The 26855-nt window shown below is 37.3% G+C and overlaps 1 protein-coding gene across 1 annotated transcript in view; it reads right to left on the bottom strand.

The window, feature by feature from the left end:
* The window catches only part of rab3ab (RAB3A, member RAS oncogene family, b), a 28145-nt gene extending 6763 nt beyond the window's left edge, over positions 1–21382 (bottom strand). Inside the window, exons 1-4 of the mRNA XM_039667367.2 lie at positions 21274–21382; positions 9967–10194; positions 1388–1506; positions 1162–1286 (exon numbers count right to left, since the gene is read on the bottom strand). Of these exons, the coding sequence (XP_039523301.1) occupies positions 1162–1286; positions 1388–1506; positions 9967–10194 (472 nt within the window). The 5' untranslated portion in view covers positions 21274–21382. The remainder of the gene's footprint in view (positions 1–1161; positions 1287–1387; positions 1507–9966; positions 10195–21273) is intronic.
* Positions 21383–26855: the final 5473 nt, after the last annotated feature.

Here is a 26855-nt window from a genome sequence, read left to right on the forward strand (position 1 = left end):
AAAAAAGTAAAAATTATAGTGCCAGTTAATTATCATAAACAACATTTATAATGCGAAAGAAAAACTAATGGCACGTGGAAAATTTGTTATAAAAACAAACTTGACGAAAAGATGATTTAAAAGAAAAACATGTGTTCTGGAAAATACACTCAAAAAAATGAACTAGGGAGGTTGTGCACTTTACATAATACATTTATATATAGTTTACTTATAATAATGATATTTTTTAACTTTAAATGTTTTTTTTTATTAAGGTCTATGTAATTGTGTCTCAACTTAACAGTACAAAATCCTAATGTGTTGTCTAAACACAAACCATTTATGTTAAGTACAAAAATGTGTACATCCAGAGGGTGGCAGTATAGTGCGAGCTGACTGCCATTTTGCCCGAACGTAATTTTATTGTGTTCAATCTGCTTAAATCTACGAACAACTTAAGTTTACTTAATCCGTTTGTGTTGGATTACATGATTGATTTGTGTTGCCTCAACTGAAACTGGGCAGTGCTTTTAGTTCCCAGCATGCTTTGCATATGGTTGAATTAAGAGAGAATAAATGTTAAAATGATGTGTTATTTTATGGGGTTTTCTGAGAAATTTAGAAAAGGGGAAGACTTGATAGTGTGTAATAGTGTTTAATGTTAAATTGCATTGGAATTATTAAACCATTTAAATTACAGTGGGTTGCCATTGTGGAGAAAAGTGGAACATTTTGTTTGTCTGTCGACTGATTTTCATCATTTTCAATTGCTTTGAATTAAGGAGCATGCAAATCTTAGCATTCAAGATGCTAATATGTGCTTCTGCTAGCAAATAGTTAGCTAAAGTCTATCAATTTAATTAAATGTCACTGAATCAAATGAAATATAAATGGATGAATGAATATAATAAAATGCCTTTGAATCATGTCAGGAAGCCTTTAAAAATTCACGTTGAGACTACTTAAATTGGGTAATTTAAAATTACAATTCCATTATGTTGAAGTTACATAAACAAATTATGTTTGTTTAACGTATTCCAGTTATGTGGAACCTATTGACAAATTAAAATTAATTAAAGCCAACATATTATTTTTTTGAGTGTATGATATATTTCAGCAACATTTCTCCCTGAAAGAAGATTTGAAATGACACAGCTGCGCCAAACACCAAACATGACTTACCGAGATGCTCGGATAGCTGTCGGCCCCTCTCAGAGGCCACCACCCTCTCATCCTCCATGTCACACTTGTTGCCCACTAGAAGCACCTGAGCGTTATCCCACGAGTATGTCTTAATCTGTGTGGACCTGCGGGAGACCAGGTACACATGGTTAAATCTTAGCTAGTTAAACACAGTTTCCTCTGTTATATTTGAGGCAGATTTGTTTTGCATGTTCAGTTAATTCACCAGTCTTGCACTGCGGCGAAAGACTCCTCGTTGGTTATGTCGTACATGAGGATGAAGCCCATGGCTCCGCGGTAGTAGGCAGTGGTGATGGTTCTGTAGCGTTCCTGTCCTGCTGTGTCCTGTAAAGGAATAGTCAGTAATTGAAGATTACTAAAGATGAAATGGGAACAAATGCATTTTTTACATTTAAAATAGACAGAATATGCGTTTGTTGGCATCAGCCAAGAATAGGCACGGCAGGAATGGGCAACGTCGGTCCTGGAGGGCCACTGTCATACAGAGTTTAGCTCCAACCCTGTAATTTTCGAGTAATCCTGAAGACCTTGATTCGCTTGTTCAGGTGTGTTTGATTAGGGTTGAAGCTAAACTCTGTCAGGACCACTATTGTCAAATACAATTGACCATTAGCATATAGTTAGGATTGGCAGACTGGGAATTTGTATCTGGCTCTTATGTACAAATGGTTAAACATTAGGTAGAATTAATTTGGGGTATATCAAATGGGCAATCTTTGGTCTTATTAATCTATTACTTGTTCCAAAGCAAATCAACTGTACTCTACATAATACAACAAGGTATACTGAAGTTTTACTAACTCTAAAGTGATGCTTTAGAATTAGTAACGTTGGCTAGGGCTCAACTGTTAAACTGCCAACTTTTTATAGACAGTGCATCATCAATTATCAGGGCCAAACGCAAAGAAGATAAGTCATGCCAACATGGCTTGGAGTGTCAGATCAACTCCAACAATGAGAAATAAATATATTTAAAGAAGATTTCAGGCAAAATGGCTGAAAATTCATAAACACAGTAACTAATAATATTATTTAACGGGTTATCACTTTGACCAATAAGTGGCGCAGTTACAAAATTGATATGGTGTGGTCAGAGTGAAGTGACAATGACGCATACAAAGTGGTGTCAACATGTTAAGGCACTGCCGAGGAACGAGTGTCGTTTAAAGTGTCGTTTTGGCATCATGCCTCAAATTTAATGCTCCGGTATACATCAACGCTTTTGTCTATCGATGCGAAATCTTTTTGTAAGCAATGTCTGGAGATGATACGGTTCGATTTTGGTGAAAATCAGACAAACGGTCTAGGAGTTAGAAAAAGTTGGTTAATAAAGGAAATCAAAATGGTGGACAGGAAGTTGTCTAAGTTGTCCAAATATGTCTACTGTTTTTGGGATATATAACTGGCACAAAATCGTCTGACACTCCTCGCCGAGCAACCTCGCCCGAGACCAACTATGCAATGTCCATGTGTGTTTCTCTGTATGGTTTCAGAGAAATGGCTCTTCTCATCAGGCACTGCGTTTTAATATTTTAATTTTGCCTTAGAAAACCAGTTAAATTGACACTTTTTTCCATATTAATTTGTGAATATTTTAAATGTTTAATAAAGGGGCAAACAGACTAACAAAAATGAAAATGTCAATATTTATTTTTTGTGCAACATTTAGTGTGTACATTTCATATAAATTTTAATGTTCAACATTGCGTTTTAAAAATACAACATCCGTTTTTTTTTTTTTTTTTTAAATTACGAATTAAAAAAAGAAAAACCATTGGACGCAAGGCACAAACCGGAGTGATATTAGTGAAATGCTTATTTTAAAGGGTTAGTTCACCCAAAAATTTAAATTCTGTCAGTATTTACTCACCCTCATGTTGTTCCAACCCCGTAAGACCTTCGTTCATCTTCGGAACACAAATTAAGATATTTAAGATATTAAGATCGCTCCTGCATACAGTCCGTAGGCTTCTTGAGGGACTGACTCTTGCTGTCCTCGAAAAGTCATTAAAGACATCGTTAAAATAGTCCAAGTGACTACAGGGGCTCAATCTTAAGTTTATCAAACGACGAGAACACTTTTGTGCGCAAAAAAACAACAAAAATAACGACTTTATTTCAACTATTCGTTTATTTCTCCCTCTGCGCGAGTCAGGTTACTAGTTTAATAGCGTAAGCTTCTGTTATTGTACGTCACACGCATCACACACACATGACCAGCGTCGGCCAATAGTGAGCCTACGTGTGACGTAGCTCTACGCAATCACACTACGTTAACTGACTACAGGCCCATGGAGAAGGAAGTGAATAGTTGAAATAAAGTCGTTATTTTTGTTGTTTTTTTGCGCACAAAAGTGTTCTCGTCGTTTGATAAACTTAAGATTGAGCCCCTGTAGTCACTTGGACTATTTTAACGATGTCTTTAATGACTTTTCGAGGACAGCAAGAGCCAGTCCCTCAAGAAGCCTATGGACTGTATGCAGGAGCGATCTTAATATCTTAAATATCTTAATTTGTGTTCCGAAGATGAACGAAGGTCTTACGGGGTTGAAACAACATGAGGGTGAGTAAATACTGACAGAATTTTTATTTTTGGGTGAACTAACCCTTTTAATTTGGATAAAATAAAATGATTGAAAAATCAAATGGATTTGCATTGAAAAAAGGGTCTGAAATATCTAGGGACTAGAATGTCATTGAAACTTGAGTAATTAAATAACCAAGCAACCAGAATTCTGGTTCTTTATATTCTCTTGCCAGATTTGTGAAATACAATTATTGAAAAGGTTATTGAATTTTCTTCCACATTTTTGAAAAGCTGTAGTTGTTGTTATTCCCGAGACAAGCTTTTGTTTGGCCTCTATTGACTGAACTGAGTGAGTTTATAATTAACAGGCTCATTTCTCTGGTGCACTGATGCAGGGATCGGCTCCTTGGGCTACATGGTGAATGCTTTTTGTTATACCTCATCTCACATTTCTCGATAGGAGGAGCTGCATGTAAAAAACAAAACAAAACCATGGCTAAATCCTGTATTCCTGGTTTATGTGGGAAAAAGTACAGAGGCTCATTGAAGGAATATTCAGAGATTAAGTACAACTGTACAATCGACAGCATGCTGTTTATTACCACAAATAATTTCAATTTGTCCATAAAAAAAATAATTATATATATATATCACTGATTCCTAAGATTAGGAACAAAACTAGTTTTAGAAGTTATTATTTAATAAAACATTCTTAGAAACTGATATACTTGTAGACAAAGGTCTCAGCTAAAGAACCATGTAAGGGAACAGGGTTTTTTAGGTATTTGTTTTTCTAAAAATTTACATTTATTCAACTGCGTCAGACAAATGAAAAAGCCCGCTATTTTAATTTGATACATCTAATAACAGTGTAAAGTCTTTAATTATGTGATAATGGTGTGCAGTAAAGGAACTGCAAGTGAAAAAATACATTCTCTAAAAACAAATTTAGGGTTATTATTAGCAATCCAGTTTTACTCTCTTTCCTCCTCATAATATTAAAAATACATAACCAATGTTAGGTAAATCAGACAGAGAATCATGTAGTTCAGTTGATGTTTTAGTAATATAATTAATATAATTTAATAAAATTTCTTTCAAAATGAACACACCCCTTCATCTGGCAGTTAAATACTGAGGGAGTTAAAGGTTCAGCTGAGATTACAACTTACAACCAATTGACAAGACAACAAAGACAACTAATTTTTAAGCATTTTTCATTTAATACAACAATGCCATTGTTTTTTTGTTTTTTTTTCTCCTTTTAGGGGTACGTCTTATTCTGGGTCTCCAATAGCTCACAATAAACTTATGTTAGGTTGAGTGTAATGGTATTATGTGCTGCCCTATACATTTTTACATTTAACATTTATTCATTTAGCAGACGCTTTCATAGCGACTTACAAATGAGAACAATAGAAGCAGTTCAACTTACAATAGGACAACAATATGCAAGTGCAATGACCCTTCCAAGTTTAAACTAACGCAGTACATGTATTTTATGAATAGATATAGAATAGAAGATAAAGTGTCAGTATTAATGGATCAAGTGTTGCCGAAAATGGCTACGGACTCTGCATCATTCCTCCAGCAGGGAACAGACCAGGGAAAGGTCAGAGAAAGAGATTTTGGAACCACAAGACGGCGTTCACTTGCAGAGCGCATGTTTCTAGATGGCACAGAAGTCTGAACTAATGAGTTTAGGTAAAAGGGAGCAGAGCCAGTGGTTGTTCTGTAGATTCTAGTCACAGAAATGTTCCCAATATGAATCCAAAGGAGCTGTAAACCGCATGAATTCCATTTTATTTGTGCTGACCTGCATGACTTAAGCAGTGCAAACTTGCATGTTTGCTCTATATGAAGTCCATTACATCCAGGTTTGCTATTGCTGAGATCTCATGTGAGTAACAGGTTGTAAAAAAAAAAATTGTGCACAAACAAATTATTTAATAAGAACTGCAGTGTTCCATAAAAATAAGAATCATCAATTTCAAATTCATGGTGATGGAATCGATGTTATGTATCTATTACAATATAAGGCATGATAATCAGGTCAAATATATACTATGTAAATGAAAATGAAACAACATTAGAACAATTCTTTTCATGCAAAAAATAAATACACCTATACACACACACACACACACACACACACACACACACATATAGATACACACTATTTTAAGGTGACGTATCTACATTGTACTTAAACATGTTCTGATCAATATTATAATAACTACATGAACTTACTATAGAGTTATGGTTAGGGTTTGGTTTAGGGTTAGTTACCTGTAATTATACCCAATTTAATGTTATACTTATTACTATAGTAAGTAACCTACATGTAGTAAAGTGTAACTTTTTCCACCTTTCTCACCTATAATATAGGCCTATATACACTCACCGGCCGGTACACCTGTCCAACTGCTCGTTAACACTTAATTTCTAAGCAGCCAATCACATGGTGGCAACTCAGTGCATTTAGGCATGTAGACATGGTCAAGACAATCTCCTGCAGTTCAAACCGAGCATCAGTATGGGGAAGAAAGGTGATTTGAGTGACTTTGAACATGGCATGATTGTTGGTGCCAGAAGGGCTGGTCTGAGTATTTCAGAAACTGCTAATCTACTGGGATTTTCACGCACAACCATCTCTAGGGTTTACAGAGAATGGTCTGAAAAAGAAAAAACATCCAGTGAGCGGCAGTTCTGTGGGTGGAAATGCCTTGTTGATGCCAGAGGTCAGAGGAGAATGGCCAGACTGGTTCGAGCTGATAGAAGGGCAACAGTGACTCAAATAACCACCCGTTACAACCAAGGTGGGCAGAAGAGCATCTCTGAACGCACAGTACATCGAACTTTGAGGCAGATGGGCTACAGCAGCAGAAGACCACACCGGGTGCCACTCCTTTCAGCTAAGAACAGGAAACTGAGGCTACAATTTGCACAAGCTCATCGAAATTGGACAATAGAAGATTGGAAAAACGTTGCCTGGTCTGATAAGTCTCGATTTCTGCTGTGACATTCGGATGGTAGGGTCAGAATTTGGCGTCTACAACATGAAAGCATGGATCCATCCTGCCTTGTATCAACGGTTCAGGCTGGTGGTGGTGGTGTCATGGTGTGGGGAATATTTTCTTGGCACTCTTTGGGCCCCTTGGTACCAATTGAGCATCGTTGCAACGCCACAGCCTACCTGAGTATTGTTGCTGACCATGTCCATCCCTTTATGACCACAATGTACCCAACTTCTGGTGGCTACTTTCAGCAGGATAATGCGCCATGTCATAAAGCTGGAATCATCTCAGACTGGTTTCTTGAACATGACAATGAGTTCGCTGTACTCAAATGGCCTCCACAGTCACCAGATCTCAATCCAATAGAGCATCTTTGGGATGTGGTGGAACGGGAGATTCACATCATGGATGTGCAGCCGACAAATCTGCGGCAACTGTGTGATGCCATCATGTCAATATGGACCAAACTCCCTGAGGAATGCTTCCAGCACCTTGTTGAATCTATGCCACGAAGAATTGAGGCAGTTCTGAAGGCAAAAGGGGGTCCAACCCGTTACTAGCATGGGGTACCTAATAAAGTGGCCGGTGAGTGTATATGTGTGTGTACACACTCACACACTACTTACAAGTATTTTTGAAATGTGATCTAATTACAGATACTTAATTTCTGGAATCTGATTTCCCGTTGTTTTTAAGATGAACTAAAGTCTTATGGGTTTGGCACAACAGGTTGGAAAATGATCAACTCCAGTTGATTCAACAATCAAAGACCTTCTAAGAAAAACATTAAACTGTGTTTTGAGAAAACGTTGACTTAGCCTGAAAATTTGAACAAGCACAACTTATAGGTTACACCCCCTTGCTCTCTGCTGTGCACCCCCCACAGCTCCTTTTTGATTTTTGACACAGAGTCAATGGGCCCTGTCTAAATCTTTCCTTTTTTTTTTTTTTTTTTCCCTTTATTTATTTATCAGGGACAATGCACAAGATACATTAGTCTTGCGAAGAGATGCTATGTGCCAGAGTTAGCCTAAGCTAGTTTTCATCCGCAGTCCCCGGGCAGGTGCACACAATTTAAGACATTAGAACATTGCAAAACAACTATCAATAGTAATATAACTACACATATTAGTCTATGACAATCATATAAAAACAATCAGATACAAAATGAGAGAACATATTCAAAGGACCATCTCTACTCACAATGTATACATTAAACGCACTGATGCTGACACAGCTGGTTCTCAAGTATGTATTTCTTTAAGTTTTTAGAAAAATGGTTCACATCTGCAGACAGCTTTAAACGATTGGGGAGTTGATTCCATTGTTTTATAGTTTTAAATGAATAAGCTGTCTGTGCAAAGGCGGATGATCTTTTCGGGATAGCCAAATTTTTATGAACCGTTGATCGAGAAGTTCGATTTGTTAGTTCCGAATAAAATTGTATGTAATTTTTCATTAAGGGTGGAGCGAGGTTATTAACAATTTTACAAACAGTTCTTAAATTTGTAATTAAAATTTTTTCGCTTGTTTATCGCCATCTGTGTTTTTCCTTTTACCCGTCTTTGTTTTATGAGCCGGTGCCATTCGAGAAATCTGCAGTTTATGTTTTCTAGAGGAGAAGAGGAGGAGGAGGAGGATAGAACTAGTGGACATCAGCCTAGTTATCAAATCAATAGACTAATGGGCTTTATGCACAGCTACTTAAGCCAGCTCCTTGTTTCCTGTCTGCCATTATTGGCCAAATTGATTATTTCAGGTGTGTCTGATTATTGTTGCCGTGACTACTGTGGTCAGGCACACCTGAATTAATCAATTTGGCCAATAATGGCAGACAGGAAACAAGGAGCTGGCTTAAGTTCAGGAAGTAGTGCAGCTGTGCATAAAGCCCATTGTCACCGACAATGTAATCTATCATTCCTATAGAGAATTCACAAGGTCAAAATGGAGTTTACTGAACATCACTGATGGACCTATTAATATACCAAAATATCTGTGAGACCAAAAGCCTATTTTTGGTGCTTGACTCTGATGCCACAGTAATACATCAGCATCTTTTCAACTATATGCTGCAATCTAGCAAGTGTTTTCTTTTACACTGACCCTGAACCATTTTCAAAGAATACAGTCCAGAACATCAGGGCAAACACGCACTGTTAAGCAAAAACCAAATAGTATGCGGACTACAAAAGAGCACACAGCATGGTGTATAATGCACTTGACTTTGTGACGAATAAACTGGAAGCATTAAAAACTGCAATACCAACATGTCTTGGGACATAACTTGATCAGACGTTCTTACACAAAACAGGATTTAAATGAAAAATAACCCCCTATATTTCCAAGGTGACAACTGGGCGCCACTCTATGAGTCATGCTTGAGGTCATGTGACAATGTGGCATAGTGCTATCTGAAATGTTTATCGGTGCATAATACTTTGAATAAATGAAGAAGGTTGAGCATATACAGTACTTTTTGTGCAGTATTCAATAAATAGCAAGCGACTATTCAATTCTGAATCAGCCAAACATGTCTTTTTAGACCATATACTGTATGCCACACAACACTATATATGATCCATGGTAAGATGGCGAGAGCAAGCTTTTCTCTAGTGTGTGTGAATCTGGTCAGGTCTTTGCTGCGGTCTGTGAGGTGGGGGAGGGTCGTCTTCACCAGAGGGAAATTTGAGGCGTTGGGGGAGGGGTCCTGATACATCACAAGCGATTCTGATTGGTTACCCATCAGCAAACCTCCCCAACCATACTAGCTACTGACTATTTCTCTCTCTCTCTCTCTGTGTTGTTCTGTAGAACACAACATTTCTTTAAACCACAGAGGGCTTAATTGACACCATTGTTTGATTTTACATATTTAGGTTTATGGCATTACTATCACAATTGTATTTATTTTTTTGAATTTTGCATCCTGTTAAATGCCTGTTTTTTTTTCTTTTCTTTTTTGCATATTAAACCACAGCTCTGTTCCAGAGATTTAAATAAGATTTATGGGTGTGAAATAAAACAATCAATCAATAAACAGTGACTTTAATAATGTATCACCTACTATGGACTTTCCGGTAAGAAAATAGCTAAAATGCAAAAATTGATTCATTAATCGGTTTTGAAAAATAATAATAAACATCAATCTCTTTTTCTACCACAACTGGCACAGATATGTTCCATTTATCTACATCAGGACCTAATCAAAGCTCTCAGTGCTGATGGGAAACAATATCTCACCCAGATCTGCAGCTTTATCCTCTTGTCATTCCTGTAGATGGTCTTCACCTTGAAGTCGATGCCCACCGTGCTTACAAATGCTGGGGTGAAGGAGTCATCAGCATAACGAAACAGAAAGCTGGTCTTCCCAACGCTGCTGTTCCCGATGATCAGGATTTTGAACATGTAATCAAAGTTCTGGTCGGAAGACTCCTTTTGTCCATAACGATTATCTGTAGCTGAAGCCATCTATAGGATGTAGATAAGAAAATATTTATACATTTGCGTAACCATTATTTTAAGTTCCAAAAGCATGTAACATTGTAAATCACAAACATGCCTTCTACGATTCCTCCTTCTGGATTCTGTTTAATCATAAACCAGCAAAGCTTGTATCCAGGGGCCAAAACTATTTTTGCCACATCAACAATGGCCAGTGACTTGAGAAAATGAAACTTGATTTGCTTTATTTCATTACTGGCTGAATGATGGGAAACCAATCTAGATGTGATTTTTCTAGTTAAAATAGTGATTGCAAATTATAATGCATTTTTTAAAAGCACTCCAGGAATCGTTGTGCTTGTGAGTGGGTCAGCATAGTTTAACCAGTTACCATAGTAGTAATACTATTGTTCTGTAAAAAAAGTGTCTACAAATGTAGTAATACATTTTCAAATGCACGTATAAGCGACCCAAACTCTCAGCACTTGTGTGAGCAGAATTTAATGCGTACCGAGCCATTCTGAGATGCTGAAAAAACCCCAAAGATCATGAGTTGCTCAATTGTAAAAAAAAAAAAACACACCCTTTCACTCTGAAACACACAGATCATCACACTAAATATTATATAACCTAATCGCTGCCTTTGCGATTTGATAATTCAATTAGAATTCATAAAAGTTACAAACCAACTAGTGACACAATTTCATACACTCACCAACTGCAGTTTCTACAAACATTTGGTGATTGGTAAGTGTTCAATTTAGGCCCTATTTGAATGCTTTGCAGAAATGGCAATCCCAGAATGCAATGCTACTTCCGCCGCCTTACCGGAAGTTTCACCCACTTTATTTTTTACAGGAGCGCCCCCCGGAAACTTGTGGATAATTGATAGATTGACCAATGCTTCACGGTAAAAAGCAACAACTGATTTGTGCATAGCATACTCTGTCATTTTCTTACGAGGCGTTCACTTACCCACTGCGGCACTGCCCCCCACCTTCGCTTTGATATTTTGTAGTAAAAAAATCCATTTAGTTCAATTAGAGAACAGACACTACAATTAAAAACTGAACACGTCAGCTCAATTCAGGGTAAGCCAACGAGAGTTGCAGCACAGTTCAGAAGCAAGAGTCCGATTTCATTTGTCACCATGGTGTACGCAGTCTATCGTTTTGTTAATAAAGCCATATTATTCATTTTGTTAACAAATGTTCCATGTTTAATTTAAGTGAGTTAAATTACTGTGTACTGTGTTGTATTTTTTATTCAAAATAATAATAATTCATTACATTTAAATAGCGCTTTTCTCTGCACTCAAATCGCTTTACATAGAGAGGGGAATCTTCTCAACCACCACCAGTGTGCAGCATCCACCTGGATGATGCGACGGCAGCCATAGTGCGACAGAACGCTCACCACACACCAGCTTACTGGTGGAGAGGAGACAGTGATGAAGCCAATTGGTATATATGGGGATGATTAGGAGGCCATGATGGACAGAGGCCACTGGGCAAATTTGGCCAGGATGCCGGGGTTACACCCCTACTCTTTCGAAAGACATCCTGGGATTTTTAATGACCACAGAGAATCAGGACCTCGGTTTAACGTCTCATCCGAAGGACGGTGCTCTTTGATAGTATAGTATCCCCATTACTATCCAGGTACTAACCAGGCTCAGCCCTGCTTAGCTTCAGTGGGCAACCAGTCTTGGGCTACAGGGTGATATGGCTGCTGGCGATAATGAACCCACCTTTCAAGTAAATGCAGCCCCCGAATTGCAGCTAAAACGGGCATTCATAAGCAATTTAAAAGCAAGGTTGAAAAGAGGAAATAACATCACTGGAAACTGTCTGTTTTTATTTATGCACACTCTAGGGCTCTATTAACATGAAATCACGATTAAAACGATTTGTCTTGCGGTTATGAAATCGCAAAGGTTGCGATTATTTTTTATGCGCAGCTAGTCAGTGACGCATAAAATAATTGCAGCCTTTACCAAATCGCGTGTGGTTTACTTTTGGTTAATCGTGCAGCCCTAGTACACTCAAAGTAAAAACAAAACATTGTGCTTTTGTAAAAAAAAAGAAAACAAACGGGATGCCATCTCAGTTTCCTTTCTATGAAGTTGTGAAGCATGTCACAAAAATTAATCGAAACTCAACATGTAGGCTACTACATAGGCTGGGCGATATGGAAAAAAAATTGATTTTTTTCAGAACAATTCAGAACAATCTCATGAAGTAGCATGTGTATGACACGCCAATTCGTATTTCCATTTTTGGCGTGCTATCAACACGCATAATCGCTTTTCAGCGTGTTTATGCACGTCGTTGACTTAACGTTATTACTGTATATATTTCTTACCTAAAACTACAATTTGATTCAAGCAAAGTTCTCTTTATTAACCAACTGGTTAAAAGTGAACCACACCTGAAGTGATCAACAAGGTGTAAAGGTTAATGTTAAATGTCTTTGCAGGTTATATGAAGGCAAATATTGAACAAACTTATCTAAAAGGGATACTCAACTTTTTTTGGAAATAGGCTCTAATCCATTCAGCCGGGTTTTATTTAGAATAATATCCGAAACCAGACAGTTTCTGGTCTCATTGACTTCCATGGGAAAAAATATATACTATGGAAGTCAATGAGACCAGAAACTGTCTGGTTACTGATATTCTTCTAAATATCAGAAAACCGACTGAATGGATTCGAAAACAGTAAAACTCAACTGTTTAACTCTGAGGGAGTTGTAAAATGAGCCTATTTCCAAAAAAAGTGGAGTATCCCTTTAAACTTTCTATATACTCAGAAATAATATTAAAAAAATTAAAATATAACTAAATATATTTTGGCCAAAAAGTAATAGCAATAAATAACACCAGTTATAGAACCGGCTATTATTAACAGGAAATGCTTTGTAAAAACAGAAAATAACAGCACATTTCAACCTGTCACCATCATGCAAACATGATATATCAAACCAGACTGATCTCATGAAGTAGCGTGTGTATGATGCTATCAACATATGTGCTATCGCTTTTCAGCATGTTTATGAACGCCACTTAACGTTATTACTGTATATATAAATATATGTCTTACCTCAACCCCGTCCCTAAACCTAACCGTCACTGGGGTTAATGGCATTTATGAATGTTCCCTTACCATCCTAGGAAAAAAAAAGATCACTCCCCAGATGTAGATCTACATTTTGCTTTGTTTCACTCGGACATTTGACGGCGTGTACAGACACGCGGAATCACTCGGACATTATGGCGTAGACATACACGCGGATAGCTCAATATGCGTAGAGATAACACGCCACTTGACTCGAAAGTGGCGTGTATGTTTACGCAAAAGTCATGATGTCATGTTGATCAAACATAGTTCTTTACAGGTTTTTGCCTTTCCTTGCGCTGCTTTTCTTGTTTAGCTGTTGCACTCGTGTCTCACGTCTTTTGCAGCATCCAATCCATGAAACAGCATTTTAAAACGTAGCGCTCAAGTTAAAAAAGTTCAACTCAGGTCTAATAACAATGCTTTCCCCCCCCATTCCACTTCCCGCATCTCTTTTTTTTTCAACGCAATAGAGTGGTGCAGGTATGACGTTACTTTTGTAGGCCAACCAGCAGTTAGCATCACACTGGCTCCCTCTAAGTTATTATCTAAAAACATGTATCCAGAATTTTTGAGTTAGAATAGTTTGTATGAGCACAATTATAATCATAAAGATGCAATAAAAGCGGACTGAGTTTACAGGTTTGGCGTGATGACGTTAAATCTCCTCAACAGCCTCTGCAGTCCCATTTAGCAACCCCCAAGCTTGTTAGCAACCCCCTTTTCCAAGACACGCAAGTTACGGAACCACTTCAAAAAAAAAAAAAAAAAAAAAAATCACGAGAGGGGTAATACTGGTATATTTATGTCAGAATAAAACGTAAAAGTGTCTTGAGCTTGTGTTCACTACAGACCTTATCTCAGATATTTAACCAAAACACCATTTAAAAAACAAAACAAAACAAAACATTGACTTCGGGACGATGGAATCGGAAGTGATAAAATGTTAACTCGCTTTGTGTTTTGGCCTACAAAGTGATGTCATACCTGCACCACACTAACACGCATTTCCGAGTGAACAGCCACTAAGACTTCTACGTTCAAAAAGCATGTCACAAGAGACCAGTTAATCAGGCATGCCATTTTCTTTTCATCACTGCTGTTAACATGTCTATTTGTAACATTTGCTTAAAACCTTGATTTCTTAAATTAAAAAAAAATAAAATTGTGGCAAAATATTAAATTCGAATTAATCGGGTGGGAAAAAATCTGAAAAATCGTCCAGCCCTGCTAATATTTGTCGCACAGTTTTTTGTTTGTTTTGTAAATTTGTTTTAAGTGAAATATAGTTTTTCTCCATTCACAGAAGCACTGTAGATATGTAATGTGACGATTTATGAATCCTCATGTTCTGTTGTTTATGCTGCTATTTGTGCTTGAGCATGGTTCATTTAGGAGCTTGTTGAAGATAGTAGAACACGCAAAAGTTCAAGTTCGAAATGACTTTATTTGGATTCACTATGGCTGAGTGAATCATTATCCTATCCACTGTCTGACACTTATCCCTTGAGACCTGTGACCAAACAGCAGCGGTAGAGTCACCAGCTACTGAAAATCAGTCAGGCAAGAATCCCAGGACAAAAGGAAATGTCTGAGCGGCTGCCATGTCAGATCAATGGCACAGGACCTTCTGAATATAAAACAGTCTTTTCAACACCTCCATCAGAATGTGACAAAGGCGACTCAATCTACTGTCCATCTGAAGTTTACATGAGCTGCTGTAATGATGATGATCATTATAATCTGTGATTGTATAACCTTATGGCTGTAAATTGCTTAAATATATATAAGGGTAAATCATTATAATGTCTTAATGAGAAACATTAGAATAAGAAAATAAGATAATGATAGTAAGTTTAATAAAAAGGTTATATATATATATATATATATATATATATATATATATATATATATATATTTATATATACACTGTATACAAACACACACACACGTTAAATGCACTTACTATAGTAATTTAGTCAGAATTACAAGCAACTAACCCTAAACCAACCTCTAACTTTAACCCTATAGTAAGTACTATGTAGTTTATTAATATTATATAATACTTTTTTGTTTCATTTCACTGTAACGTCACCTTAAAATAAACTGTAATGGCATTAAGAAAGTTAAAAAGTGCAAATGTAACATGAACTTACTTTACATATCGCAATGAATCAACGGTTGGAAGATCAGATTGGGATCAAGTGAAAAGCAATAATCAGATCTTATGGGTGTCTGACAGCCACATAAAATGAAGAAAAAGCTGAAAATCTGAAACTGTTTTTGCATTCTGCAAACGGATGCGAGCACCATTGGGCAGGGTGCAGTGCTTTATCAAGAGCAAGACTCCAAGCTTCCGCAAGCCGAGGACTTTCATCAAGTGAAAGTCGTTATCCGGCTCATAAACTTAAGTTTTTAGCATTAAAGTGGAGTGTGACAGAAAAATTTCTAGGTTATCTGTATAGTGCCGACAGTAATCCTCTTGCTTACATCTTGACATAAGCCAAGCTGGATGCAACGAGCCATCGGTGGTTGGCTGCGCTCTCCACGTTTTCTTTTAAGTTTCAGTAGTTGACCACAGGAATACTCGCCCTGCGGCGAATCCGATCAAGAACTCCTCAATCAGTGCACCAGACAACATCTTCCCGATCCTGGCGACCCCTCAATTCCATCTAAGGGTTGTCAATGCCATTTGCCAGAGTTGCCTCATCAGAGTGGAAGCAGCAAGTCCCTGTCCATGGCAGACATTCTTCCTGAGGTTCCACATTCCACATTCCATCCTGTGGTTCTGACTCTGTCCCATTTTGAGCTCTGGGACAAACAGAGAGTTGACCCAAATCTCCGGGAAATCATACAACAGATGGAGACAGGTGAGAAAGTTCCTCCTAATGCCAGGGAGAGGCTGCCTGAGATCTCCTTGCTGCTGAGGGAGTTCAACAAGCTTACACTGGTCGAAGGCATTCTTTATAGAACACGACAGGACAATGAACAGACTTCATATCAACTCATTATGCCTGAACAACTTTGTTCCCCTGTTGCAGAGTCTCCATGATGATATGGGTCATATGGGGGTAGAGCGCACGTTAGATCTTGCTCGCACTCGCTTCTATTGGCCCCAGGTTTTGTCTGCTGACGTAGAGCACAAGATAAAGACTTGTGGACGGTGTGTATGTCGCAAAGCTCTTCCTGAGAGAGCCGCTCCTCTCATCAGTATTCACACTTCCAGACCACTTGAACTCATCTGCATGGATTTTCTTGTGTTAACAGACTACTTCACCAAATTTGCCTTAGCCTTTCCAACTCCAAATCAGGAGGCCAGGACAGTGGCCAAATGTTTGTGGGACAACTTTATAGTCTATTATGGAATACCAGAACCACTACATAAAGACCAAGGGCGGGACTTTGAGTCCAAACTGATCAAGGAATTATGTGAAGTGGCTGGAATTAAGAAGTGTCAGACTACACCATACCATCCGTGAGGAAATCCGGTAGAAAAATTCAACCGCACTCTGCTCATCATGTTGGGGATGCAAACCAGAAAACGAAATGGGAAGACTTCGTCAAACCCTTGGTACATGCTTACAATTGTACAAGGAATAAGACTAGAGGATATTCACCATACGAATTGATGATTGGACGTTCTCCTCTTCTTCCGGTCAACCTGGCTTTTGGTTTACCACTGAGTGGGAAAAAACACCAACCTCATTCACAGTTTGTCCAAAATCTGATAAGTGGGAGCAGGGCATCTACGTTGTAGTGGATCAAGCTGGAGACCTCCCAGTCTATACAGTGAAGCCAGAGCGTTGTGATGGTCCTAAACGTACTCTTCATAGAGATCTTTTATTACCGTGTGGTTTTCTCCCTGCTGTTGAAGAGACGTACATTGAGGCCAGTCCAGTCTCAAGGCCAACAACACGGCAGCAGTGTGAGATTCCTCCTGACTCTGAGGTCTCTGAAGAGGAAGACTTCACCTGAACCAACAGTTCTTGGTCTGGACCCAAATCCAATGAAGTTCACTATGGAGAAGTTTTACAAAAGAGCTTCACCCCCAAGTCTTGCCAATGACTATTGTTCTCCATCCATGACATCTGTGAGTGAACAAGCTGTTGTTGATACAGGGTCAGAGAGTGAGCACTTACTTGAAGAGACGTTACCTGTAACCTCTGACCACTTACCTGAAGCTGAAGAATCTGTAGCACCTATCGAAACTGACTTACCTGAACATCTACCTGAGTGTAAACTCGAGGAAGAAGAGTCTATCGAGCTACCTGTGGAAATAAACTTATCTTACTACTCACCTAATAGACCCCTTTTGCGCTGACGTCACAGTTACGTCACGGCGCTAGCTGGAGGCAAAACAAAGTGAAAACTGGACGCAGCCAATACAAAACAGCACAGATTCGGCTACATAATAAGGAGCTTAAATTACTGTTACTATTATTAAATGTCATCTTGTTGTGTTTGGTGCAAGAATTGATAAAAAATGAAAATGCTGGATCTGGAACTTTATTTTCTAGAAAATATTCACATCATTAAAATCGCACTGTAATGTCACTCTTTACATTGTGGTGGTCTCGGCGCTGGCTCGGCAGAACTGCAGATCATACACACAAGTCTTGTACAGGACCATATAGGCATCTAAAGATTTATATGCCCTCAGTTTCTCTTTATGATCGGTTTCTCTATCAGGTAGGTGTAGAAGTCAGGCCACTCAACCGAGGTAATGTAACTTACGATAATCCAGTCAGATTGTCCCATGCATTGAGTGAGTGTGTAGGCGGCTACAGGTCGGTTCCGTCTGTTAAAGATAACTTTTGGAAATAACAACCGCGGCCCTGGACACTGAGTGACCTCACACGTTAAGATAATATCGGATTTTCTCCAGTCATTGTTAAAAAACAAGCTAACAATCCTTGCTAACTAGCGTTAGTTAAGCGGCCAGAGGGATCGTTCTGCCTCCACCTAAGCTCCGCCCACAAAAAAATATCACCATGTTTACCAACTGAAAAGGGGTCTATTTTGTCAGTCCCGAATGTCACAATTCCACTCACTGAAGATGCTGAAGAGTCTGTCGATCCTGAGACGTCAGTCTCTAATGCAGGTGTTCCCAACCCTGCTCCTGCCAAATCGACTGTTCTGCACAGTTTATCTCCAACCATAATCAAACACACCTAAAGCAACCAATTAAGGTTTTCAGGATCAATTGAAAATTAAAGGCAGGTGTGTTTGATTAGAGTTGGAGATGAACTGTGCACGACAGTCGATTGGCAGGAGCAGGGTTGGACACCCCTGTTCTAGTGTCTCTGAGCCCTTAAACCTTGATTTAACCCTTAATTCGGTAGAACCAGAACCCGGTCCAAGACGTTCTGTGTGTCAACGATTACCACCTAAAAGGTTGCAGTACAGTTCACTTGGCAATTCCCTGATATCTGTGGTTCAAACTCTTTTACACAGTATATCGGATGCTTTAAATCATGCGTCTACCATCAGTCCAGTTATACACGTGGTTTGGGTTTAAGGGGGGAGGGTGCAACCCAGTTTAAAATCTGTCAAAACATATTAAATGTTTGTGTATTGGTTCTGCCATCCCCTTTGATGTATCTGCATGGAGTACATGCCCTGCAACCTCATGTAACCTCAGTCATGTGAATGTGCTTAGCCAATAGCGCCTTGGAGCACGAGTGTTTAACCAGGCCGCGGCGTCTTCCTCATTCAGAGGTGTAGGAAAGCCGATCGACAAAAAAAGAAAAAAAAAACTGTCACAGCGATGTTTTGGTTTCTTAAAGACCAACGCGACAACCCACAAGTTCAAGATAAATCATTACTGCTGGAGCTGCCAGTTTGCAAAGTTTCAAATGATTTTTAGCAAGCAAAAACTATGTAAAAACGGCAGCCCTTCCAGAATTCACTCACTTGTTTTCATTTACTCCTTTAAGTGAACTATTTTAGTGGACTAATGTAGGGTATAGTGAACGATGGTAAAGGGGATGATTTCGAACACAGCCTATGTCCATTACTGTATCCCACAATGCAAAGCCCTTGACCTTATATCTTTTCCCATAGTGAAACAGAATTCAACAAGTCCTCAGATATTATTTCAACAAGCCACTTTTGGGTAAAAGTTGTTTACCCAAAAATAGAGGGTTTTTTTTACTCACTTTCATGTCATCATCTCTGAAACACAAAAGGAAAAGTTTTAAAGACTTCAGGTTGCTCATTTCTATGCAATTACAATGAAACAGGAGAGGCTCCATGGAAAAATGTACCAGGTTTGGAACAACATGAGGATGAGTAAATTGTTATTTACTTTTTCACAACATTTTTTTAAAAGGCATTACTGGATGCTACTAAATGCCACATAAGTGTATATTTTATTTATATATTTATTTTATTTTATTTATATACATATTCTGTGCAGTACTCAGTACCCAGTAATTCACTCTGAACAGAGACATTTGAAATACTGTGGCAAAAAGCTCATTGGGATTGGAGATTGGCATCGTATTCCACTTCAGGGCAACATGATCTTTATAGATAGAGAACTCAAGGGTGGTTAAAGAGAAAACAATGTTCCTATTCTATTTCTGACCTGTCAAAAACACCATTAAAAAACTCTAATACAAGTTTAATTACTTTAATATACACGTTTAACCAAGATATACTGTATGCATGTTCATCTCAATCAAAATAATTTTCCACCAGACACAGCACTAACTCAACAACAAGGCTTCTCCTCCAGAAAACCAGGAAGCTGATCTATGATTCAGCACTCCACGTCTGGTGTGTCGGGAAGATTCGCAGAAAACCAAAGCATCCTATCAGCATCTCTCCTGATAACAGAGGGCTTGAGCAAGCTAAAAATAGAGGCTAACTTTTAGATCTCAGTTGCTCTTTCAGCCCAACAAAAGCAAATGCCAGACGGCCAGCTCAACAACCATATATTGTTGGGAAGAAAATTGTTTTCAAAGCCAAATTACACTACAGGAAAGGAAATGTTCGGGCTCAACTCTAGACTGCTTTTCTCTTCCTTTAGACTCAAATCCTCAATAATGCAAAAGAAATTGAGACTGACAGCACTAGTGGACAATGTGTGGTTAGAGCAGTTCTGTCCAAGAACCATCAAACTGATCTGCTTCAAAATCATCCTTTAAAATAGTAGTCAACACTGCTGAAGAACAGGAAGATCTTAAACCAGCCTAAAATGGATTGGTGTTGACCAGCGGGAAAGCGCTGAAAAACACCTCTGAACCAGCCAAAAGACCAGATTGGGAGACCATCAGCTAGTTCCAGCTGGTTTAAAACCTTATTATTATTATTTTAGCAAATAAAAGGGCTAAACAAAGCAACCTATTGACTGCCAAATGTGAGATATGTCCAAAACAAGGACAGAACCACTAATAACTTGGTTATGCTGAATTATGGAGGTAAATATTCTACACTAGAGCCACAAAACACATGTGCATTTTCTTGAATGGTTCTATGAGACAAGCCAGAATTTTATCAATAGTCCAATGTTATACTAGAATATTACATAAAACAGTAGTATAGCCTTTTATAAAAGGAAATTAATTACTAACAAAAAAAAAAATCTGAGCATCCTTACATAATAGGAAACAGCACATGAACATGCAACACTGCTGCTGCGGAGGATATGTTCACCTGATTCACCATCTTCTGGGAGGATGCTAAAGAACACAACGATCATGGATTCATTATTGTCGTTTAGATATATCTACAAAACGAAAAGGCAAGCAATCATTCGAATCCGTGGCATGTAATGCCAATGCTTCAAAGGCTATGTGGCAGATCGGTCTTTCATGGGGAGTATAAATAGAAACATAGAATGCGCGATGTTCATGTCAAATGAAGGTTATTCTCCTTGCAACCAGCACATTTTCCGCATTTTCCCAGTGACAAACACACACATAAACAAATATTACGGTATATATAGCGTAAAATATTTAAAACACACATCACTGCGTCCTCTTACCGTAAAAGCCGTTTTAAGCGTCACTTACGCCAATACTGCGCCTTTTCCAACACCTGCAGACAATTTGACGTCACTTGAAAGACGTGTGACGCCAGGAGGGGGCGGGGTCAGAGCTTTTGATTGACGGCCCCGAGAGCTAATAATAACAATGCAATCCCACCCACAGGACGTAAAATATTCAAGACTCTTTAAAACCTGCATCATTCATTATTTAGGAAACTGGCTTTGGCCTTTCCATAATTAATCAATTAAAATGGTCGTAGAAAACGAGCAGCAGACACAGGGATTGTTTACATTAGCGGTGCAGGTCAGTGTCCTTTTCTGCACACTAATATGTAACCAATGTTTGACTCTCATGTTGTAGTAACAATAACTGTGGTAACTATTCTATTTTGACCATAACAATGGTTAGCATGGTGATTTTCAACGCAATCATTTCTTGACAAAAAGCATTATAATAATATTATTTCCTCATGATAATATATGTTGGGCCTATTATATTATAGCCTAATAATAACATAACATAACTATGATAATAATATGCTTAGTAGTGTTGTATTTATTAAATCATTTAGCGTTATTTTAGCGCCACCCAGTGTTCAAATTCATGTGTACTACAATTATGAGAAGTCATTATGGAGCATTAATGAGATTTGTGTCATGCCAGTTCGAGTATAATGTTGAAGTATATACGTTTTATTAATATTTTAAAATGTAAAATGTTTTCTGCATTCTTAATTTTCCACAAAACAGAGCAAACATACTAGTGAGTCATATCAAGGACACATGCATTATATTATATTATATTATATTATGTAGTCGATATAGTCGAAGCTAGTCGAATTGTACCTGCTCTGGGCTTTACATGTTCTTGGCATTTTATTTATAATGTATTGCACACAGAACCACACAACAGAATGTTGTATTTGTTTTTTTATTGGCAATTCAGAACAATCTTAATTAAAAATGAAGTATTTTTTGGCTCTGACAGTGCACACACTGTGATCACCTTTATCTGAAGCATATGTGACCTCAGCCTGTAAACAAACTGAACAAATATGTTTGTTTTTTTTACAATGTCAGTAATACTAACAAACAGAGGACACATATAAACATACCACATTTTTTACAGAGAAGAGGACACAGTTTAGTTAATATCATACAACAAAATTCATTTTCGACACTAGAAATGTTTCACAGTCACTGTTGTAATGGCACTGAAGCTAAAGGGATGTGCTTTAAGGCTGCATGTTTGCATTTATATACTGGCTTTTCTGATCTCTGAGAATGAGTGTGTCCAAGGCTTCTTGGTGGCACTTTTAGCATTTAGTATCAGTCTGGCAACAGCTTCTCTACCAGCATTGCTGACTACTTTTTTTAATTGCACTAAATCATCATGTATCATGGTTTCATATTCTTAACAAACTAAAGGTGAAATGTGTAATTCCTGGGCTACTATAAATAATAATAAAAAAAATCATTTTACAACAGGTTTCCTAAGCAGACCCCCATCTCTGATTGTTTAGAAGAAGAGAGAGTTATACCCCAATAAATAAAATATTATCTGGAAAATGTTCGATTATAATAAAATTGTTTTGCTTCTCAAACGATAGTCTTGTAATTTCTGTTAGATTTGTTACATGTTAAAGGAGTAGTTCACTTAAAAAAAAAAAAATGTCTGATAATTACTCACCCCCATGTCATCCAAGATGTCCATGTCATTCTTTCTTCAGTCGAAAAGAAATGAAGGTTTTTTGATGAAAACATTCCAGGATTTTTCTCCATAGAATGGACTTCAATGGGAACCAAACAGTTCAAGGTCCAAAAGACACGTTCAGTGCAAACTGTTCAAAGGGCTTTAAACGATTCCAGATGATGAATAAGGGTCTTATCAAGTGAAACGATCACTCATTTAAAAAACGTTTTAGTTTTATAAGCTCAAATGGTCGTCTTGCTCTGTTCTGTGATGACTCTCCTGTTCGAACTCGTTTATCAAAATGAACAAATCTTTTTTCGTGTCATTTGGTTCATTCAATGAACTAAATGAACAAGTTAAAAAGATTTGTTCATTTTTATGAACGAGTTCGAACAGGAGAGACACAAACACGCATCACAGAACAGAGCAAGGCGACCATTACATTTTTAAAATTATTATAATTTTTTTAATGACCGATCTTTTTGGTCTGGAATTGTTTAAAGCCCTTTGAACAGTTTGCAGTTTGCACTGAAACTCTCATTTGGACCTTGAACCGTTCGGTTCCCATTGAAGTCCATTATATGGAGAAAAACGCTAGAATGTTTTCATCAAAAACCTTAAATTCTTTTTGACTGAAGAAAGAATGAAATGGACATCTTGGATGATATGGGGGTGAACTACTCCTTTAATGTATTCAATGTTTTTATTTATTGATTTCACTCAATTTGACTCAATTTTCTCTGATCCTAGTTTGGTTATCCCTTTTCAGGGATATCAACTTTCAAATGACTTACTTTTAGTTGCCTGTACTGGAAAACGAGGAAACTATATTTGAATTGCACACTTCACCTTCAAAATTCCTCTGTAATTTCATAGCATGTTTCTGATTGTATATAACCTGATATTTTGAGGCAAAAAGCTCTGGAAAAGAGTGAGAGCAGGATCTTAAGGATCGTTTTGTCAAAGCCTGCCTTTTTATGTGAGGTGGATATGCATTTGGCTAAGAGTAAGGGTTCTGTGCGCTGGTCTGGGATCAGAACTTACTGTTTAAATCTACCTGTAACCATGCAACCACAAAAAAAATATCAGATCCACTTTAGCTTTCACTGCAGCCAGAGGTCATTTTCAATTTGACAATGTCTAACATGGGCACAGGCCGTAAAACACTGATTCACTCGTGAGGGTCAAGTTTAGGTGAGTTTAGATTTGCAAACATGAGAAGATCTGTCATCATTCGAATTCATTCATAAATCAGATAAAACATCAACCCTGTTTCTATTTATATAATCATTATGTCTACGTAGTGCTAATGTTTAAGAGGTATAAAGGTATTTCAGTACAAAGACACATGTAAAGGGATTCTCCATATGGTGGCCTTGAGCCCATACATTTGGCTTTTAGTTTAAATGCTTCTTTTTTTCTTATTTGTTCAAAACAAGATTATAAACAGATTGTTTGACTGCACTTTGGGGTCTTGCTACATTTAAATGAAATCAATATTATCCTGAGGTTGTTAGCAATCACAATCTTATCGCTGACCTGTTAAGGCAAGACACCACAAGCAAAACTTCCTTCCATTCGCCTGATTAATACAGCTTTTTTTTTTTTTTTCCTGGCTACTGACAACATTCTTTGGATTGTTAAAAACAAGATATCCAAAACTCCCTCTGTAAAAAACTTTATCTCTAATATTTTAACAAAATAAAATATTTTGAACCAATGTACAGATTTCTGTTCTGAAAATGAAAGCAAATTAGTGTATATTAAATTTGATAATGCCTAATTTGAATATTCAGAAAATTTGTAATAGAAAAAAATGAGCTTATCTTTATTTAGTAACACTTTATATTCGTGTCCTTGTTACACGTCACATGTAGTTACTATAGTAATTACTATAAATTGTGCATCATTACTTACCTAATTCCAACTAACCCAAATTCTAACAACCCTGACCCTATGGTAAATTCTTGTTAGGGCCCCTTTGCAATTGCTCGCTTTATTATTCTTCTCCAAAATGAATCGCATTTTTGACGGCAGAAACGTACGGAGGCGTATTGCATTCACTTGAAGAAAAAAAATCTACTCTGTTTTTCTGAATTAATGAGTTAATTTTTCATGAGAAAAAAAATTTTTTGCTCTGTTTTTCTGAATTAACGAGTTAATTTTTCATGAGAATTTTTTTTTGCTCTGTTTTTCTGAGTTAATGAGTTAATTTTTCATGAGAAAAAAAGTTTTTCTCTGTTTTTCTGAATTAATGAGTTAATTTTTCATGAGAAACATTTTTTTTGCTCTGTTTTTCTGAATTAATGAGTTAATTTTTCATGAGAAAAAAAGTTTTTCTCTGTTTTTCTGAATTAATGAGTTAATTTTTCATGAGAAACATTTTTTTTTGCTCTGTTTTTCTGAATTAATGAGTAAATTTTTCGTGAGAAAAATTTTTTTGCTCTGTTTTTTCTGAATTAACAGAATTCGTTTTTTTGAATTCGTTAATTCAGAAAAACAGAGCAAAAAAAAATCCATGAAAAATTAACTCGTTAATTCAGAAAAACAGAGCAAAAAAAAAAAAAATCCATGAAAAATTAACTCATTAATTCAGAAAAACAGAGTAAAATATTTTTTTTCTCATGAAAAATTAACTCATTAATTCAGAAAAACAGAGCAAAAAAAAATAAATTCCATGAACAATTAACTCGTTAATTCAGAAAAACAGAGCAAAAAAAAAAAATCCATGACAATTTAACTCATTAATTCAGAAAAACAGAGCAAAATATTTTTTTCTCATGAAAAATTAACTCATTAATTCAGAAAAACAGAGCAAAAAAAAAAAAAAATTCCATGAAAAATTAACTCGTTAATTCAGAAAAACAGAGCAAAAACTTTTTTTCTCATGAAAAATTAGAAAAACAGAGCAATTTTTTTTCTCATGAAAAATTAACTCGTTAATTCAGAAAAACAGAGTAGATTTTTTTTTTCAAGTGAATGCAATACGCCTCCGTAGAAACGCACTAAAACTCGAAAAAGTTGCAATCTCGTCAGAACTGGTGAAAATGTACATCTGATATGCGTTTCAGAATTGGGCGGGGTAAAATGGCTAGATAGCGCCACCTATTAAGGTTCAACAGAGTGCGCTACATTCGGTACATGTGTAATGGCCCAATACCTAGAAAAAAGTCTCTTAGAGCGTATCCCTAAACACCACAGGAAGTCAGCCATTTTGATCTTCCTCTCTGATTTTTGTGCAGTTTTTGCCATTTTCAGGCCTCATATTTTAACCAACTCACTCCTCCTATAGTTTTAATCTGATTATCTTCAAATTTGGTGAGTGTAATCTTAAGGCCTTTGCGACGTTAAATTGCGAAGATCTTGAGTTTTCGTCGAAGGGCGTGTCCTCGGCGGCCTGACAAATTTCGAAGTTTCGCTGTGAAAGAGGAATTTACTGTAACTCAAGCAAACAGTGTCCAATCTGCCCCAAACTCCACCCGTTTGATAAGAGTTCTGTTCTGAACACATGTCCATGCTTATATTCAGTTACAGTCATAGCGCCACCTACTGACAACTAGAAGTGACATGTTTAACACTGTTGTGAACTCCTGATAACGTATAAAAAAGTGGCAGCAAGTGCTAAACAACATACTAGAAACATGCTAAAATATGTTAGCAAACACTTGCTAAAGCATGCTATTACTAAAATTAAATAGGAATTTTCTGTAATTCAGGCATGGAATGTCAAATCTGCCCCAAACTTCACGTTTCATAAGATTCCTGTCCTGCAACATATTAAATATGCCACTGAGTAATAAACATGCTAGGTTAAAACATGCTAGCAATTCTTAGCTAAGTGCTAAAGCATCCTAATGCACTGAAAAAGGAAGTTGTTGTTAGGCAA

The sequence above is a fragment of the Pimephales promelas genome, chromosome 21 (assembly GCF_988280905.1).
Source record: "Pimephales promelas chromosome 21, fPimPro1.hap1.1, whole genome shotgun sequence".
NCBI lineage: Eukaryota > Metazoa > Chordata > Actinopteri > Cypriniformes > Leuciscidae > Pimephales > Pimephales promelas.